We start from the raw sequence: 20,851 nt of genomic DNA, 5'->3' as shown, positions 1-20,851 counted from the left end.
TGTATTTGTTTATCAATTATAATAAAAATAATAATTCGGTAAACTTCAAATCAAGGTTGTCAATTTGCATTTTTATAATAAAAGATTATTTTGTTATCTTAAAAAAATCTGTGAAATAGACAATAAATTCTCAAATAACCATCATATTCATTAGTCAATATTTCAGGCAGCCAAGAACAATGAATGCTCAAACTGAAAAAGTTGCTGTTTCATTATTTTATTTAATTCTTATTTTTTCAACCTTTTCAAATAAAAAAAAAAAGTATCGTTTTGTAAAAATAAATTCAAATCTTGTTATCATCAGTTTACAAAGTTAAAATACAAAACGTCTTAGAATCTATAGGTCCTAGCCTAAAATTGGCATGATTTTGTGCCGCTTTTAAAAGAAATACCAAATTTGTCCCAGTATATATTAAATTTGCCCACGATATAAGCCAAGTTTATAGAGGAGCTATGTCGAAATTTAGCGATGGAGGGAACACAAAATTTGGCATTGTTTATATGTAAATAGGTACATCATCATGCTTGCAAGCAAACCTGCAGAAAATAAAATTTTATCATACACTTTTGTTTAGGTTTAGTCATTACTACACAACTCTGGTACATTTTTAATACAGTTGAAAGTCAAATTAAAATGATTAATAAAATATCAACTTAATCAGCACCCATTTATATGAGATAAAAAGATAATTATGAAGATAAAAAACCATTAAATTTTAGGTAAATGTTGCTTATGACTGACTAATCACCCAAAATAAACTAAATTCATTTGATAAACACGTGGTGCAAAGCTGATTTTAATTTAACCATTTTGCATCACTGAAGTAATATGAAATAGTTAATTGTCTTGCTAATCACGAATATAAAATAGATTAATACCGATTTATCGTATAAAAATTGTCTAATTTATAAATTATGTTAATATATAAACAATTGAAAAGCACAAGGATAAATTCAGTTTGGTTGATTAGCACGTTTATGTGATTTTGAAATTATAATTTGTCTTTGTTTGTTTATTGTGAAAATTTAATTCTTCAAAAATGGTTGTGGAATCATCTTTTAATATGAGATATTTGCATCAATATGTTTCTGTGATGGCTGGTAAGAAAATTTTTTAATAAACCTTCTCAAAAATAATTTAAAAAACTAAAATTTTGGGTAGCAAACCAACAGAGACATTTTTGAGAAGCTATTTGAAAATTATTTTTTATGTTTGAATATAAAATCAACCAGCCGTGAGTAGGGTCTACTGCGACCCTTGAAGTTCACACGAATAACTTACCAACAGTATATATATAATAGTAAAAAATATAGATAAAACTCGAGCAAACCAGAATGACTCGACCGAATGTTGTGAAATTCTTTTCGGATCATATTGCCGTTAATACTGTCCATTGACACCTCAAGAAAGTCTATATCATTTTTTGTTCGCGCGATATCGATCGGGAAAGAATTTTTTAAAACTCGCCCGGCTTAAAGCGACTCAACCGAATTGAAAATATGAATTCTCTCATCACGAGAATAAAACTGTAAGCAACAAAATATTAACTTAGGAAATTTTCGAGCCTGTTCCTGTACTTGTGTTAGTTTAATATAAGTGGCACTCCGTAAATAAAAAAAAAAATGTGATAGAAATATGGTGAAATTGGTTATTCCTCTGCTCAAATACTTTCATTCTCAAACATCATTAAATTATCAAGTAATCAAACTATTTTTAATTAGCTGGTGCATTAAAAAAATTTGTATAAAATTATGTGGAGGTTATGATTTATAAAGTCAAGGAGTATGACTTGTGAAATATTTGACGTATGTGTAGAACGCAAAATTACCGAACGATTGATGCGAGTGCTGGAGTGCTGACGGGTTAATGAAACGTTGCTAATGTTATTTAGATATTCGAACTCATGAATATAATCTACATCTAATTTAAGAAAAATTGAGTACTAACACATACTTTTTCTTTAATTTTCAGGTGCACTCACATTTTTTGTTCTTGGAAATCAATTAGGAGCAGTGAGTCCATATTTAGAAAAACTAACTAGTGAAGGTTACCATGAAGTAGAAAAAATTAGTGATAAAACTATGCACTTGTTGACCAGTTGTCTTACAATAGCAATATTGCCAGGTGCTTTTATAGCATCATATGCAAATGACATTCTGGGAAGAAAATATTCAATGCTTGCAATGACTATTCCAGCCTTTTTATCACAAATTTTCGCATATTTCGCAGTGCATGTTGCCATGATTTATGTAACAGTAATATTACGTGGAGTGATATGTGCATGGGCTTTCTCTGTTGTACCAACTTATGTTAGTGAAATAGCATCACCGCATCTACGTGGACCATTTACTGTGTTTTGTGTACTTTTCATGTCACTTGGACAATTTGCTGGTAGTTTAATACAAGCAAGTTTATCCATTGAGATGACAGCGATAATTGGTGGTGCAGGAATATTGGTGAATCTGATAATGATTATCTTCGTATCCGAAACACCATATTATTTTATCACAAAAAATCAAGATTTAAAGTGTAAAGAATCATTAAGAAAATTTCTCCGCCAAGAAAATGTTGATAAAGAGTATGAAGAAATTCGAGCAGCATGGAATGAAAGTCTTAAATCAAAACAAGTGGGTTGGTTAAAAATTTTTACAGTTCGATTAAATCTTAAAGTGTTTTTAATATGTGCTGGAGTTCAAACTGTTCAACAATTTACCGGCCATATTATTATGGCCACAAATATTCATAATGTAGTGAAAAATTCTGGATTAGATTTATCGTTGTCGCAAATTTCACTAATAACAAGTAGTGTCAGTACTATTGCAACTATTTCAAGTATATTCGTTGTAGATTCCTGGGGTCGTAGACCATTGTTTATGTTTGTAGCTGCAGGTGCTTGCATAGGACATTTCATCACTGGATTGGGATTCTTTTTGGAAAATCTCAATGGTGAAACATCAACAGCACTTGGAATTACAGAATTAATTGGAAATCTAATTTATTTAGCAATGGTTGGATTAGGTTTAATGCATTTACCAAATGTGTTGGGAGCAGAATTATTTTCAACTGATGTCAAATCAAAAGGTTGTTCTTTGTTAATGGTGGTTACATCACTAGAAGGTGTCTTAGTATCTCAATCGTTTGATTTCTTATCAAAGATTGCCTATTATATTCCATTTTTGGCTATGTCAGGATGTGCTTTACTGGGTCTGATATTTGGTATAATCTGTATTCCTGAAACCAAGAATAGATCTTTGGCTGAAATTCAAAACCAATTAAATGGAGGAACAGAAAAGGTTTCTAAACAGAACAATGCATAAAATTGTGAAAACCAATTCGATGTATTGAAAATTGAAGTGTTTAGTAACAATCACAAAAATGGGACCGAGAATTTGGAAATCGTGTAAAAAGATCTGATAATATTATTTGAGAAATACAAATGTAAAAATAATTTGCTTCTAAACAGTATTTTTAAAATATCTTAAATAAAGTTCATCGTTGATAAGTCCAGCAGATGGATAACTTTCACTAAAGACAATTTTAGATAATTATAAGTAATTATGTTTTGGGTAAAGTGTCAAAATGTACATCAATCAATCAATCAATAAGCCCTCTATCCTGAAGTTCTGTCTGTTTTGAAGTGTTTGTTTTCTTCTTTTAGAGAATATCTCTAAAGAATATCTCAGTGTGGCTTTTGGCAAAGGCCTCCTCTAACATTTTCCATTGTGCAATTGTACATGCTAACGGTTAAATAAATATGTTTATTTTATTTAGAAAATTTTTCGGAGTGCTTTAACAAAAAATCATTATCAAATGGGTGCATATGATTTGCTGACAACGGCCATAGCCTCAAGATTTCATGTTTCATAGTATCTTTTATATTTTAACTATGTACTAACTTAAATTAATAAAAAGTAATCAATGCCTTTTTTTATTTATTTTATTTTTGAAACACATAATTTTTGGGATAATCACTATTAATGTGATAGAAAAAATAAAATTGAAAACTTTGTAATAATTTTCAATTCAGCTCTATGAGGTATTTCGATGCCGTAAATTGAAAATCATCCAAAAAATTTAATCAATCATCTTTTTCGCAAATTATGCGTAAATTGTATAGTATGTATTATATGATTATATCAGTTATGTATGTGTGACATACATGTATGTGTAATGTGACAGAGTAATCAACACTGTCTATACATGGTATTTCAACAGTTAGCTCAGTCAATTGTTTGTTTTCACTTGTTTCTGTAATAAATTTAGCTTGGAAACTTGATGATAGCCGGGTATTTTTGTTGAATTAATAGTTATAATATATGTTATTGTTTGATGTGTAAATGGTATTTGTTTGTAATTTTACTCAGTAGTACTCATCATAAATAGTTATTTGTTGCTTAATAAATAATCAAGTAATAAAAACAACACTTATGTCTTAAAAATCACTAAGAATCAAAATGTTATGACCTCAATTTCAAAAAATTAAATTTAGGTATATTATAGAGAGATACACGTTAAAAATATATTGCATGAGATATTTCAAAATCAGTTGTTTTTAAATTATCAATAAAATGTAAAAAAACAATAAAATTAAATTGTAAAATTACTTACATTATAAAATTTTACAATATTTTAATAAAAAACCATGGAATTCTTTGTGTGATTCTTTATAACAAGATGTTTTTATAAAAGTCGTACATGTTTAGATACCCTAAATACAACAACAAAATCTGAAAAACGATGTAAGTTCTTCTTTAGAATTTTCGATTAAAATTCATCAAAAAATACCATATGGGCAACGGGTCTCCTAAATGGTACCTCTTCCGTCATACATAAGGAACTCCGAAAAGAAAGTTTTTTTTTGTTGATAATAAAATAAAGTTTCTAATATACAGTTAATCATAAATTTAATTGTTTATTTGATAAAAATTATGGACAACTCCAAACATAATTTTTATGTTTAGTTTAGAAATTTAAACGTACTCTCAGGAATGTACTGCATTCTCGGGAATGCTAATTAGAAAACTTGATACAATTTGAAAAAAAAAACCAAACTAATATCTATAAACAATTAAAAATATTGCATGAAATTGATCATATCAAATAATAAAATGATTGCAGTTTTCCAAAAGTGTGGAAATGTTTAAAAAAAATGAGAGGTATGGTGGGACATCGGTAGTAACTATATTCCTTCGTTACCTTGGTGCATTATAAATGTAGCGCATACTTTTTTAATTTACAAAATAATTTTCAGAAAATTTAATGTATTATTTAAGAAGTCAACTACTTGTTTGATTAAGAATTGAATTTTATAGCTACTTTTATTTTTTACTGGGTCAAATAATTGTAGTATTAGTTTAAAAAAGACATACTTTTAATTTAGTAGTCAACCCAATATGTGAGTACATTACGTTTGGTTTGATTATAATATTTATTATGACATGACATAAAAATTGCAGTGTTCTTACTTTAAATTATCTCTGTTTTCTTAAACTTCTTAAAAAATAAAGAAAATTGATAGTTGTAAAAAGATTTTTGCATTTTTCAAAAATTAATGGCAACCTGAATCGATTGAAAAAGTTTTAGTTTCCTAGGTAACCTAAATGTCGGTTCTTGGTATCGTTTGCGGTTTTTTAGGTTTTAACTCCTCATCAGCAAACAAATATTGTGAGATAAGGAACATAGTTCTAATATCAGTATGGTAACGGCTAAATTAAAATAAGAATCCTTCCAAATAAGACCCACCTTCATTATGCAAAACATAAATTCAAAAAATATTTAGTAGTGATTTAAAAAAAGTTCTAACACGCGTAAAGGCTACGAATAATCCTCTCACCATAAATATTTATATCTATATCTTAATAAATTTAAATAATAACTAAATAAAGAAATATTGATTATATAGTTTAATGAATGAAAGCATAAGTAATTAATTAATTGTTACGCATAATCAATTAGATGAATGAACCTTTTTAAAAAGTTCAAATTGATTTAATTAATAATGAATAACAAATTGTGTGTATTAAATCAATAATACTACACTATTATCACAAATAACAATCCAAATATTATTGTTGTTATTAAATACAGATGATAATGTTTTAATATAGGTAACTATGTACGTTCTACTACTCCTTGTGTATGGCAAGTAATAAGTTTATTCATCCATTACTAATAAATTGTTGCTTTAATTAGACCACGCGGTCTTTGTAACCGTGACACTTGTTTACAGGCCAAATACATTATTATATTTACTTTGTATATAATACTAGGTATGACAGATTAAATGGAGAGTTTTATATTTTATTCTAGGTATGACATGTAATTCATTGAAATAAAATAGCAAAATATTAATTGATTAAAAGAATATACGAAAGTCTGTCCCTTGTCAGCAAAGGAGCTGAGGACAAGAGAATTCCACGAAGAAAGTAGTTGGTTACAATGTCATATAATATGATGTCTTTCAATCTTAACAACATGCTCAATCAAAGTTTTTCATATTTCACATCAAAACTGCCAAATCTTTCTAACTTTCGTTATCTCGAGAAAAAAAAAGATTTCAATTAATTTTCGCCACAATTTTGTAAATATTGCACGAGATTTAACTCCACGTACCTCCAAAGTTGTAAATATTTTGGAAAATTTTGGGTAGACACTAATACTTTATAAATACTAATTTTAAGAGTAATATATCATGAGGCATAAGTCTCAATGTGATAAATGGATAAATGGTAATCGTACTCTTGGGATCATGCTTTGATAAAATTGGACTATACTTTCAATAGAACAAAATTCAATTCTTTCTCACCTTTTTTCACAAAATTCATTTTCATAAAAACCCACAAGTGTGTCTCGAGGAAAGCAAAAAAGAAAATTTTTTTCTAAAATTATTTTCTAATCATAAAGTAACATTAGTAAATTTTCGTAGCTATTGTATAGTCAAACACTGTGTGGCATTCCATAGAGCGAGCAACTTTCATACGTCATAACTTATTTAAGCCCATTTAAGTACCATTGCCTGCTAAACTTTACTATTTTGTCTATATTAAACCCACAAGAATTTTCTTGATAACTGATTATTTAAATTTGAAGAAATAATGAACAAAGTTGCACGAGTTGGAAATACACTAAATTAAATGATTGAAAATGCTAGGATCGACAGTGTTGTCCCTGAAGAGTTTTTGAGCACCACACGGTATTTTCTATATAATAAATATAATACATGCATAATTTGAGTAAACGAGCAGAAATAAAATGATAATTAGAATTAAATTTAACATTTTTAATTTGGTGCAATACAAATTAAATTATAACAGCTAAGCAAAAAAAAACAATTGACATCTTATTTAAAATGCAAAGTTTATAGATGTTCTTACCAAATTTAAATTCAGTAAAATATAGATGAGTAAAGCGCGGTAAAACACTATTAAGTTACATTTTGATATATTAGTATACAAGAATTTATTAGCTATTGGATATTATAATTCAGTAGCTTATATATACAAGAACAGGGTCCTTAAATGGAATTTAAAGTGTTTTTAACAAGAAATCAAAACATGTAAAAAACCAACTATTGTTTGTCCTATTTAATAAAAAATGCCATTTGATTTCTTGCTTAGTTTCTCTGTGAGTTTGGAATGCAGTTTTAAAAACTTAATTTATTTGACTAATTTTAACAATTCGATTATACCAAAAATAAACTTATATATATAGAAATATTTATTTGGATCTTTCGAACGCGAAAAACAGTTCGTTGCTCAAAGCCTAAACTATTTGAAATAAAGGATTTTTTTTAAATTTCCAATAGAAACTTTTGTTTTCAAATACAAGAAATAATTTTTGTGAGTTTATTAAAAATAAATAATGGTTCCTGAATTCCATATATCCATCCAGGTGGTACTGATTAATATTAATTAATTAAACTTCCAAAAAATATTGATAATAAATTTATTTTTAATTGGTATTATTTTATTTATATAAATAAATAAATGATTATTGAAAACAATAATTTAAACCCAAATTGAAAGAGTGTAGTTTATACATACACTTCGTAATATAAATAAATCATGTCCAATTAAATAAAGCTTATTATATGATTATTATACTTAAATATTATTTAATAATTATTAATTATATAAAAATATAATTTATTTCTTTATTTCAAGTTGATGATGTCAAGTTTAATTATTAAACTAGGTAATATTTTTATTTTATTTTATTTTTTTTTAATGAATTTATGAAACAATATTTCTCTTTGATGGCGTGTGTTTATTCAATGCCATTATTCTGTTATAAAGATTTTAAAATATAATTTTAAAATAACTAGTGCAAAAGCTCTACACCCCTGCATACAAAGCAACGATACATTTTTTCAGCTTTTATGAGTATGGTTGCTAGATTATTTCCGGATTTCCTGTTATCTAGAGCACGTATGGCCCAGTTGGTTTAGGCGCTTGTCATGAATCTTAGAGACTCGAATTCGACTCCTGTGTAGTATGTAAATATTTTTTGTCAATTCTCTTTATTTTAAAAATTATTAATTAGGTCATCTTCCTCCTGTAACCGTAATTTTTACATTTATTATATTTATATACTGGTACTCTTTAATCGTTGATCTGAATTTGAATTTTTTTTTCAATAAAAAAATATTGTAATAAATTTTTATAGTTTTCTGTTGTGCAGGAATGCGAAAATTATATTATGTTCTGCATTTTTTGTTTGTTTGAAATATGTAATGTACTTTTTTTTTGTTCAGTAGTCATTCATTGCATCCATCTTACGTTTGGTATTTATATAATTACTTATCATTTACTTTTAATATTACATATTTATTTTATACAACTTTATTAATGAATTTTTATTCATATTTATTATGATAACTGTATTAGTGCGGTTCTTTAGAAAGCATTTTTTTGTTTAAATGAGCTTACATACAGAACCGTTTTTAAAGGCCCTGGACACATAACGATCATAGGACCCCTTTTCCTACAACTAGGCGTAGACTGAATCGACGGTTACAAAAAATGATTTTTTGAGGGCAGATCGATACTCTTGCCTCTCAATAGATAATAGACACTTACCCAATTACCCAGTAGAAAAGAGAGACCTGTTTTCTTACACCCAAATCCGTTCATAAATACCCAAGTTTGAAAAAATCCGAATATTCTAGTTTCTGTTAACTTCGTTAATTCATAAACTTTAAATCAAAATGGACAGTATACAAGGACGTTAGGATATTCTTTGTTGTCGTTAAAAAATAAATAAAAAATAAAATCAAAATTTGGTGTCCCATTTTTTTTTCAGTGAGCTTTTATTAATCGAATACTGAAACTAAATAAGTAAACAATGAAATGCATCAGCTATTGAATTCATAATTTTTATAATGAATCGATTATTAGTATACAGAGTGATCCAAAAATAGGGAACTCTTTTTTATATGGCGCTCCCTATTTTCTATAAAGGATGTTTTTTAGAGGTTCGCAACTTAAATTAAGATAAAACAAAGGCAAATATTACTAATATCCATGAAACTGGCTTGATTGGAAAAAAAATTGTATACCATTAATGTTTAAATATTTTTTCAGGTCATATGGCCGTACAGAAGCATTAATATGAACAAAAAAATTTCAATAATTTGCAAGCGTTTCCCATAAAAAGCTTCTAAAAGTAAGAATTGGGCGGGAAATATGACTTTATTGATGGAGCTGTCTTTGTCACGACTTCTTTTGGAATATAGTGTACTGGTATATAAACGTTTATAAATAAAACATAAATTCGAATAAAAACCATAAGTACGTTTACCTAGATAAAGTTATAGTTCAAATATATCTATACCATCCTTTTAATTTTTATTACGTTTGAATAAACGTAAAAATACGATGTATAGACAAGGTAAGGAATGTATATTTAAACATTGTCGATCTGTAACTTATTTATGTGACTTCACATTACAGTGTATGCTAAATTAAATATATTTTGTAAATATAATGAAAAAAAAAATTGGAAAGTGATTCAACAAAATTTAGGATAATTAGTACTTCAAACAACATAAAAATCTGCTAATTTGACCATCTGAAGAAGTACTTTTCGAGATATCTTCGGATTACTTACAAACTACTCAACAAATCGTTAAATAAACACGATAGTTTAAAAATTTTTGGGTCCAAGTTACCCTTGGTACCAAGCTTTATGAAATTCAGAAAAAAAAATTTGGGTGTATATTTTTTGGTTTTTGTTTAAGGGTTTGGTTTTTCTTAAAAATAAGGTCCCTTCCGTGATTAGACAAGTAGTTTCTGGACTTTCGACTAAAATGGTATACAAATTGTGTTATACCGTAGCAATTTCGTTCAATATGAAAGATACTTATCGTTCAAACGCAAAATGAACTTGATTGTCTTTCCTTTTTCAATTAATTTAAGGATGCAGTGCCAAAAAATAATAAAACAAAGTAAAGAATAAAAAAATGCTCCATAAAATTGTCAAAATGCGAGGCTACTTATTATATATTCAATTCGATTCAGAGCACGCACAATTTAGTTTTAAATAACTAGTGCAAAATAGTTCATTATCATATAACGTTTATGTGTTTGAAATCCTCTGTACATAAAATGTTTATAGGTAGTAAAAATATACGAAAAGAAAATACATATAAAAAAAAGTAAGATAGAAAGTAAACTAACCTGAGTTTGTGTAAGTCCTAGACTTGCTGCTAATTCAGCACGTTCAGGTAATGCTAAATATTGTGTACGTTGAAAACGTCTATTCAATTGCTGCAACTGCAAACTTGAATATATCGTACGAGGTTTTCGCATCTTTTTCCCCTTACTACTACCCCCTGTACCACCTAACCCACCGCCACTGCCTAAACCACCACCGCCACTGCCGATACGATCTAAACCCAATGCACATTTATCTGTAACAAAAAGAAAACATTTATTAGGATTTTTTTTCTTACAATATTTATTCATTCTGTTTCTGTCAGTTAATTAAAATAATTTTTTCAAGATACTTTATCAATGAGTCTTAAGCTGTTCGATTCTTAGCATAAAGCAGGAGTAAAAATCTGCATAGTTTAAAGTTTCTTAGGATAAAGTTTCCTGATATTTTGATATTTTGATATATCCTGATATTTTGTATGATTATATTATAAAAGCCTTTTATAAATTATAAATTAACTTGTCGTTTGAAAATAAAATCCTGCACATGCAAGATTGTTAAAACGTATTGCGTCAAATTTCTGAAAATTGAAAGGAACATCAAAAACAACTTTTTAGTCCCAGAATATATGTTCCAAAATGCTTCGTAAAGTACACAATAGAGCAATACAATTTTGAAATAAAATATGTTAATAGTAAGTACATAAATTCATTTTTAATAATTTTTAAACAGAAAATAACAAATTTTTTTCATTTTCGATATATCGAGCTATAAAATTTAGGAACAAAAATCTTAAAATTTTATTATCCTTTATATCCTTATGATTTCTTAAAGCCAAAAATAACTCATCACTTTACTACAAAGCATTTATTTGGTTTATATGTATGTACCGTGCAATAAACCAAAACTTTTTTCACCTTAAGAATAGTCTAGGACCTAGACTCTAGGTCATTCCACGTTGCAAAAATGTTCGTTATACTTTCATCTTCTATTTTCACAAATATGAAACTAATAGTTAAAGAAAAAAATTACATTTTTTAGGAATATTTACTAGAAATATTGATCAAAATAAAAATATTCCACATTCGAGTGTCAATATGTGCTAGATTAGTACTTGTCTTGTTGAAAAACTTTATCAATTTGTATTCTATATTGACTACCATTAATTCAATTTTTGTTTTCTTTATTTACTAATGACACACGACATGACATTGACGCATTTTAAACAAAAGTTTTTTTTTAATCGTATTTTTATATAAATATTGGACACACTTTTGTAACTGAAACTTTTATTTACTTACACAACAAAAAAAAAACCATACATCCAACTGAAGTGGTTATTTGATTAGAAAAATATACGATATAAGAGCAGAAAACTTGTTGAAAAACAAGTGAAAACAAACAATTGAGTTAATTGTTGGAATATCCTGTATAGAAAATGTTGAACGCCAGTGTTCGTATTATTTTTAATAAATTAGAAGGATTTAAGGTGATTATAAACCTACAGTATTGTAAAAAAGTTTTGGTTTATTGCACGTTACATAAACCACATATATGCTTTGTAGACAAGTAATAAGTTAATAAGGCTATACACAAACGCAACTACAAAAATATATAATATATTGTGTGCAAGTGAGTCTTATAAATTTGATATTATAAAATCGCTCTTCAACCATCAATACTCTAACTATAGTCGTCTCTGTTTACCAAATTATGAACTCATAATTAAATTAAAATTTTGTTTTTATGTCATCGACAACCTTATATTTTTATGGTATTATTATACATATACTGCAATATTGTCTAAATATTTTACATAGTTTTCTATCACACTCTTTAGATTTTGTGTTATAGAAATATCCAATTGAAAAGAATAACCTATAATATGATTCATCATTTTTTCAGCCGACTTTGAACGACAAAATAATATTAAAAATCCCGATGACCAAGGAATTTTTTGAGATTTTTCGAAACTGCAACAACCATTCTATCAATTTTAAGTTTTGTGTAAAAGGATTTTGCATAAAATGAAAAAAATTTCGTTAATTCACAAATTTTCAAATAATTTCCAAAAAATAGAAATAATTAATCAGGTACTTAACAAAGAGGAAAACTAACAGTTTTCGCAAAAAGGACAATGATGAGAACATAGAACTTGAGCAACTCTTTATTCCAAATCTAGTGAATATTAACGAGGCATATTCCAAATATTGATTTTTAATATTTTTCTATATAGAAATTATTGAGAACATATTCCATGAAAACGAAATATGGTTGAAGTTATGTAAACATTTCTTGATTTTAAACAAAATATATTTGCATGTTATTATTTTTAAACGTGTCCTTCATTGTTTGAAAATAAATTTTTATTCAAAATATGTAAAATAAAATATAACGAAAAAGTATTTGAATTTAAATTTTTTATATTTTTACTAAAAAATTTAGAAACTTCTTTGTCAATTTTTTTTTTAAACAAAAAACCATATGAACATATATCTTGAATAGAATAATTTTTCGAGGTTTTAAACTTCATTTCTAATAAATCTTACAACATTAATAAAATTGATTTCCTCAAATATTCGTCTTGCAGAAGGTTAATATTCTAGGACAAATCAATATTCGAGAGCAGAAGATTTTTCAATTCATCATGAAATATTTTTTAAGGTTTAAAGATTTAATTATCATAAAATGTTAGAAGGAATCGAAAGATTTTTGTGGCTTTTTTTTATTTCAAATTACAAAAACGATTTTTGAACTCTTTCTGAACTAAAAAAAGGGGTGTTATAAGTTTGACCGCTCTGTGTGTGTATCTGTCTGCGTGTCTGTGTGTCTGCCTGTCTGTCTGACGAAACCGATAGACCGATTTTAATTTTTTTGGATTTGTTTCAAAGGTAAGTTAATGATGCTTGTTCTTAGAAGCTAATGCTATGTTTCAAGTGCAAATTTATTTATTCTGTACCCAAATTGGCTCAGTTTGAAAAGGCTTTAAGGAAAAAGGCAGTTTAATGGAGAGTGTTCTTCGATATGTTTCAAAGGTGAGTTTAGGATTCCGTAACCAAAAAGTTTTCATAGTTCCATGAGAGACAAAAGAAACTAATGAACCACAACAGAATATCTAGAATACAGTGACTTAATTACCTTATAATCTCCGATAAATTAAAAATTTGATAATATCATGGAATAAATTTGCAACTGTCTTACACACTTTTCATTAGCATAATATTCATTTTTAATTAATAATTTGATCCAAATATGGCATATACAACTTATTAAAAAAAACTTTATTAATAAGTAATTAAAATCTTAATCTAAATTATTTAAAAATTAATTTTTTTTTCTTTATAAATTAATTTAAATCATCGTTATATTAAAATACGAATGTGTACTTTTTTTTAAATAAATACTTTATTACATTATAAATTAATTAATAAAATATAATAATAATTACATATTATTATAACATTTTTTGATTATGATTGATTTTAAATTATTGAATGTGTAAAAAAGAAGTGTGAAAGTGTATATCAATTATTTTGTTATAGAATAATTTATTATATGTACAGGGTGGGCATTGCGAAATTTAATTTATGAACCAGAAAATATTAGTTCAAAGGGACAAAGATTAAATTTTTTCAATTCCTTTTCGGAGAAGAAATCAGACCAATTTGATTTTGGAATTATAAAAAAAAAAGTGTAAAACTTTTTTATACTAAATTACACTTATTTTTTCATAAAAATCCCCTTATCTTTTCATAAGAATTATCTTCAAATTAAATTATTTGAAGGTAGAAAAAGTTTCAACCACATTACCATTTGAAAAATAGAAATTTCTACGTTTTAATCGAGCATACATTAATTATCTTGCATTCATAATTTAAAAAATACATCGTACATTTCAAAAATAAAAAATATCTTTAAACTTTTCTCTGAACTGTTTTTCTTATTTTTGTGTAATAAATTTTTTTAATAATTTTTTTGAGGTCACCCTATATGTTTGAATGTTCGGTACTAGTAGTAATAAATATTCTAATTAATTACCTTTAATTGAATACAAATATTTTATAATTTACTATTTTTTTTAAATAAATTAGATTTAGAAAATATTATATCATTAATTTTTCTTAAATTATTTTTCAATTTGAAACAATGATTACATAAGACTTTTCAGTTTAGCAAGGAAAGGTGTGAGGGTGTTGATAATTTTTTATCACGAAGAGGAGCATTTGAAGCATGCTACACGAGTGGTACCAATCAGCTGCAACGCGCTTCAATTTTGACATCAAACTCAATGTTTATTCGAAATAATTTTTCTCTGATTATTTTTCACATGACAATTTATAATTCCGATGAAACGATCACTTCATCCGGGCAATTCGAGATGGAAGTCAATAATTTAAGAAATTGAGAGGTGGAAATATGTGCATCGTATTCTGGGGGCATTTTTTTTGCCAACAAATTATAAAAATTTCCGTTATCTTTGATTTTTCACAAATTTCGATGTATTTTAACACTGTAATAAAAATAATGAATTGAAAAACAATTATTTATTTAAATAAATAAATAATTAACAAGGTGTAATTTATTGATTATAATCTCCGATTTGTAATTAGTATTATGAACTCGTTAAATGGTCCATGTCAAATCTACCTATACAAACCTATATCGTATATATTACAACTAAACGAATCAAAATACTGAGTGGTTCAATTAACTTGTCCATTTAATCGAATTTAGTTATTACTTATTTATAACTAAAATATTAAAGTGAACCTTATTTGGTGGAAGCGATTGGAAGAAATAAGCAATACAGAACTTACATCCTTTTTAATTTAATTCAAAACTAAAAATGGTTCTTCTAAACTAGAAATTCAGTGGCGTCAACACATCGTTTTTAGCAATGCCACCGCACGGAGAAATGATTAAATAACATGCAGAATAATAAGGTTTGTTTCTAAACTTGCTTTCAGTGTATTTTAACATAATTTTCCATAGAAACAAGCTGAAAATTGTGAATTTAGCGTGGCTCACTGCCTCAAAAATATAACTATTTTTTATTAATAATTAATAAAAAAATGGAATTATTAATTTTAAAAATGAATTATTCTTTCTATTATATATGAATTTGTGACAAAAAAAAAAAATATGCAAGTTCTCTATTTAAGATGTAACTGAATTTTAAAACAGTTATTATCAACGAATTAAGCTGAAATATTGTTAAAAGTTCAGCTACATGATGTTAATCTTAATCCATGGTGGACCGCTCAAGATGGCGGGCCAGTTATTTTTTTGCATTTCCATGATATGGGTACCAAATGAAAGATTTTGATGAGAGGAATACGAATAACAAATGAATATCGGTTGACAATACATTTTTATGGTTAACATGAAATAATTTTCCGAAGCAGCGATTTTTGTGGTTACTTATAAAATCTTAAATAAACTTGTAATTTTCCAAGACACCTTCTAGATATGCATATAGTATTCCAATTTCAATTAAGTTAATTTGGTCGCAAATAATATAATATACATGTTAAAGCAAAGCATGCAACTGAACAGACTATCATAACATCTATCATTGCACTCAATTTAAGGAGATTCTATATAATATGTTATTATCGATGTACACAAACACACTATTTAATAATACTAAATTCTATTAATTGCATTTATCATGGCTATTTGAGTGAGTATAACATCCTTAATTAAATTTTAGATGCTGTGAAAGTATTATCTTATTCATTATACTATATTTACATATAGATATCTTTTGATTTTTATTAAGGCAACCTTTTATGTAGTGTTCGCACCGTGCGTGAGTTTTATTGGATGCGTTTCCATGGTAACGATACACTACTTTAATTATAGAATTGTATGAATGCATATATAATTGTATGGATTGCATTTATGACTTACATTGAAAATTTAATATTATTGTCTCACAAATTTAAATAAATAATTATGATCATTTACATTTGAAAAATAATATTTGTGCAATTTGATTACTTATTTTCACAATTTTTAATGCATTAAGTTTAATTAATTAGTGTTTTTCAATAATTTTAATTGAATATTTCATGTAAAGAATTGCAAATTAGTCATAACAGCCTCGTTAATCGCCAAAATTTTTCACATGACTAACACACACAACTAATAACTAACACTTATTATATCCACTTATATCCCACTCTGTATAAATACGCATTACGTAACATTTATATAGCTATTAAGTTTTATAAAACATATATTTTTAATTTACAAAGTTAATTAATAAATAATATTAAAATATTCTTATTCAATTACATAGTTTTATAATATCTACGAGTATTGAGGTGATAAAATAATTTAACTGAAAATTTTTGTGTTTGTGGTTTTACAAAATGCATTCATATATATATATTTTTTTAATTTATTTTATTAGCTCCAATGTCAGACTATAATCATAATGAAAATATTACAAAATATAAATTCACTTTTTTTTTACGTTTCTGAGATAAATTATCTATATTTTTTTTTTAATTTAATGCATTTAGCAAAATTGAAAGATCGATTTTTATTAATCATTTTATATTGGTAGTTTTTTTACGAAAACTAAGAATAAGTATATTCAGAAAGGAGCAAGTGAAATTTACAAAAAAAACCCCGACACATTTTTCGTGTACGAAACACTAAACTCGCTATTGAAGCATATTTAAGAACACTCTCCATTAAATTTTGCCTTAAAGCATTTTACAAACTGAATCAATTTTGAAGATCATCGCCTTTTTTTAGTTTTTTCGGGTACGGAACCCTAAATTTGCACTTGAAACAGAGCTAAGAACACTCTCCGTTAAAATATCTTTCAAACGAAAAAAAAAATCAAAATCGGTTCATCCGTTTAGGCGCTACGATGCCACAGAGAGACACATACACACACTTATCGGTCAACCTTATAACACCCCTTTTTTTTGGATCGGAGGTTAAAAAAGGGCATGCCATGATTTGATTTGATTTTTTTAGTAGCATCGCAGTTGGGACGAATGATTTAAGTTAGCCTTATTTTTCTGTTTGAGTTCAATATTGATTTACATTTAAAATTTAAAAATACAAAAGGTAATTTTTTCAAAAAAATTTCGAACTTTATATTTTCGAAGAGTAAACATAAATATCCGTAAATTTCCATTGCAGTAAATTACATTTAAGGTTCCAAACAGTAATAAAGGGCGTGATTCAGATAAGAAGAAAGTAAACTATTTCGACTTGTATTTGTTTATATAACATAGACTTAGTCTCTCAAAAATAATCAGGTTGTGTTGTTATACGATCGCTTGTACATATATTATGCATTAAGTATGTGTAACAAAAAATGCATACATGAGACATGTTCATGAGAGTTAATAAATCATCCTATACAGTAATTATTTATATAAAAATACAAAAAGTGTGTTGTAATTAAAAATTGGTGGGCAGATAGAGTATCTTGATTACTTATGTTATTATTTAACTATTTTTACGTATATTTTGACTACTTGTGTTATATTATTTTTATTATTGTTTAGAAAAAAAAGTTTATTTTATTAGGTTTTTAAAATTTTAATTGTTTTTTTTTTTTTTTTCAATTTGAAAATTCTGCTATAATTAAAAAATAATGTATTTTGTGCATCACACGGTTGTTTATCGAATATATTACGTCATGGCAAAGTTTTCATTTTTACCTCTAAAAATATTGTTAAAATTCCTTGTTCTTGAAAAATCGTAAAGTGTTGGTAAAATAGTAACAACTTGTTTGACTTTAAAAAAATGAATTTACAACACAGAATTTACACTCATTATTACCTTTTCTAATTAAACTCATTATCAAGTTTTCTAATAAAAAGCCGTAGAATAGTATATTTTAATGAAATACCATATCAAATGTAAGTAATTAATATCATACAGTATGCCAACAAATTTGACAAGCGTGTACTATAATGTCACGTCCCTATAAAAATTTGAATTTCCGTTTTAGAAATTTTTAAATGCCACCACTGAATTTGTACTTTTATTAATTAATTTTAAGTAATTAAAAAGGTATTAATTAATAAAATAATGCTTTAGTTGAAATGTCCAGTCATTAAAGTTACGGCGAGACCATCAAAATTGAATCCTAGCCTCAAAGAAAAGACATCGAGAGGTTTTATATAATGAAAAGGACCTTAATATATAAAAGAATACGAGAGGTAGTCTCATATTTTTTATCATTAATTCCAAACTTCATTTCGAAGTATCATGCATAAAAATTAGCTCAATAAAGATAATCTCAGTCGTGTTTTTGTAGAATTTTACCATGAAGTGATCTAAATCAATTTTTTAAAATATTTTGTAAATTTCTATTTTTTTTTTTTTTTTTTTATCCATCATTTATTTCAACCAAAAACTGTTTAAAATCATTAATTTTTATGTTTTTTTAACCATGAAATTTAGAAAAATAAAAATATTTTTTTAAATAATAAAATGACAAAAAAAACCAAATATTTTTGTTAGTATATTAGTTTGTTGTACCTATAAATTTTTACAATAATTATAATTTAAACTGAAAACTGTGCCATCGAAAAATATTATTTATAAAAATAAAAAAAGATAATAATTGTAAGTTGCATTACTAAATTTATATTAATTTAATATTTGATTACATACAATTTTTAATACTAATAATAATTATTATTATTATTTCTCTGTTTATAAAATCCATGACCGTATTTTTAAAATATCTTTGTCTCTTTTTATCTAAATGTGTACTCTGAAAAATGTTTTAATCTTTTTAAACACAAATTTGATCACTAATTCAGTAAGCAAATGTACAGGCTGTGTACCTACCCTTTTAATTTCTTTCGGAGGTGTACAATCTTAATTATCACTCCAGGGTCTTTTAAAATCACGGGAAAAAATCGAAGTCCTTACTTGTGGCGCATAAGCTACATTCGAGCTGTAAATTCTGTGGTAGCTAGATGTTGGTCTAATTTCAATTTAAACTTATATACCAACTCTAGAAAAGTTTCAATAAAAAGTAGAACGTTTAAAAAAACGACTCTGATAAATTTGATAATTAATAAAAAAGGATCAAACAAATCGAAGGAAATTAAGTTATTGCTTTTGTACTGATGGTGAAATTTTTCAAAAATTTCTTCAAATATTCATCGATCCTACCTTCTTAATGTCAAAAATGACCATCGCTAAAATTTATGTATATGATACATGTATATACATATATATCTATACGTTTATGTGTGTCTGTAAACTCTCTAGCGATCGCAATTTAAGTCCGATTTAAATAAAATTTTGTATAAAGAAAGCTTTTAGTATTTGAAATATCAAGTTTGTTAAGGAAAAATATCGAACGATAAACAAGGGGTGTAGGGGTCCGCAAAGTACAAAATTTTGAATTTTTTCAAACAAAAAAAATTGTATTTTTTGATCAGTTTTAAGCAAAAAAGTACCTACTAGTTTATGAAATAAAAATTCTTGAAAATTAAAAATGCAATATTCGATTTTTAGAAAAATGTGTTATTTTTTTCAATATATGGGGGAATTCGCTTAGCTAACGCAACTTATGGAAGTTATGCTACCAAGTAGGTTTTTTACCATTGACATAATTTTCAGATGCTTTCTTTTAAGATCACCATGTAGATAAATGATTTAAAAAAGTTACACAATAATATTTATTATTATATTAAATGTTATAAAAATAAATACGTTATTTTTATAGTGTTGACCTTAATTAGAAAATTTCAAATGTTTAGAGGGTGGAATTGTTTTGTGTGTTTGATACTTATAACAATTACATTTTGAATTATGGTTGAATATATGTATATTGCAGGATATAAAACTTTTAAACAGATTTCTGCAATATAACCATAAATCTATGGTTTTTGTTCTTTTTTTTATATATTTTTATGAAATAATTAATTGTTACATCATCCACAAAAAGGTGTTAAAATTTTAAAAAACCTATATTAAAATTGTGTGCGTATTTTTATATGCAGGCAAGTTCTTTTATGATGACACTGTGGGCAAATGTCAATTTGTCGTCATATTGAGTTATTTTTTTGTTACTATATTTCTCAATGGTGCCTGTCTTTTGTCTAATTCACCTCGCAGCCATCGCTAAATTGTCGTTTTACGTTATAATTTATTTCATTCCATTAGTTTGGATGTGTGATTTTACGCTTCATGTCACAAATC

General features: G+C 26.4%; 1 protein-coding gene across 2 annotated transcripts in view; it reads right to left on the bottom strand.

Moving 5' to 3' along the window:
- Positions 1–20,851, bottom strand: part of LOC123299564 (homeotic protein distal-less-like) — a 142,535-nt gene that overhangs the window by 108,224 nt on the left and 13,460 nt on the right. The window contains exons 2-3 of one of the 2 annotated variants that reach the window (XM_044881797.1): positions 10,887–10,910; positions 10,678–10,841 (exon numbers count right to left, since the gene is read on the bottom strand). In XM_044881797.1, the coding sequence (XP_044737732.1) occupies positions 10,678–10,841; positions 10,887–10,910 (188 nt within the window). Of the gene's footprint in view, positions 1–10,677; positions 10,911–20,851 lie in introns of both variants that reach the window. The other variant, XM_044881796.1, reaches the window with a different exon arrangement.

The sequence above is a fragment of the Chrysoperla carnea genome, chromosome 5 (assembly GCF_905475395.1).
Source record: "Chrysoperla carnea chromosome 5, inChrCarn1.1, whole genome shotgun sequence".
Taxonomy (NCBI): domain Eukaryota; kingdom Metazoa; phylum Arthropoda; class Insecta; order Neuroptera; family Chrysopidae; genus Chrysoperla; species Chrysoperla carnea.
The sequence above is the reverse complement of the archived record's forward strand: the minus strand, read 5'-3'. Positions and strand labels throughout refer to the sequence as shown.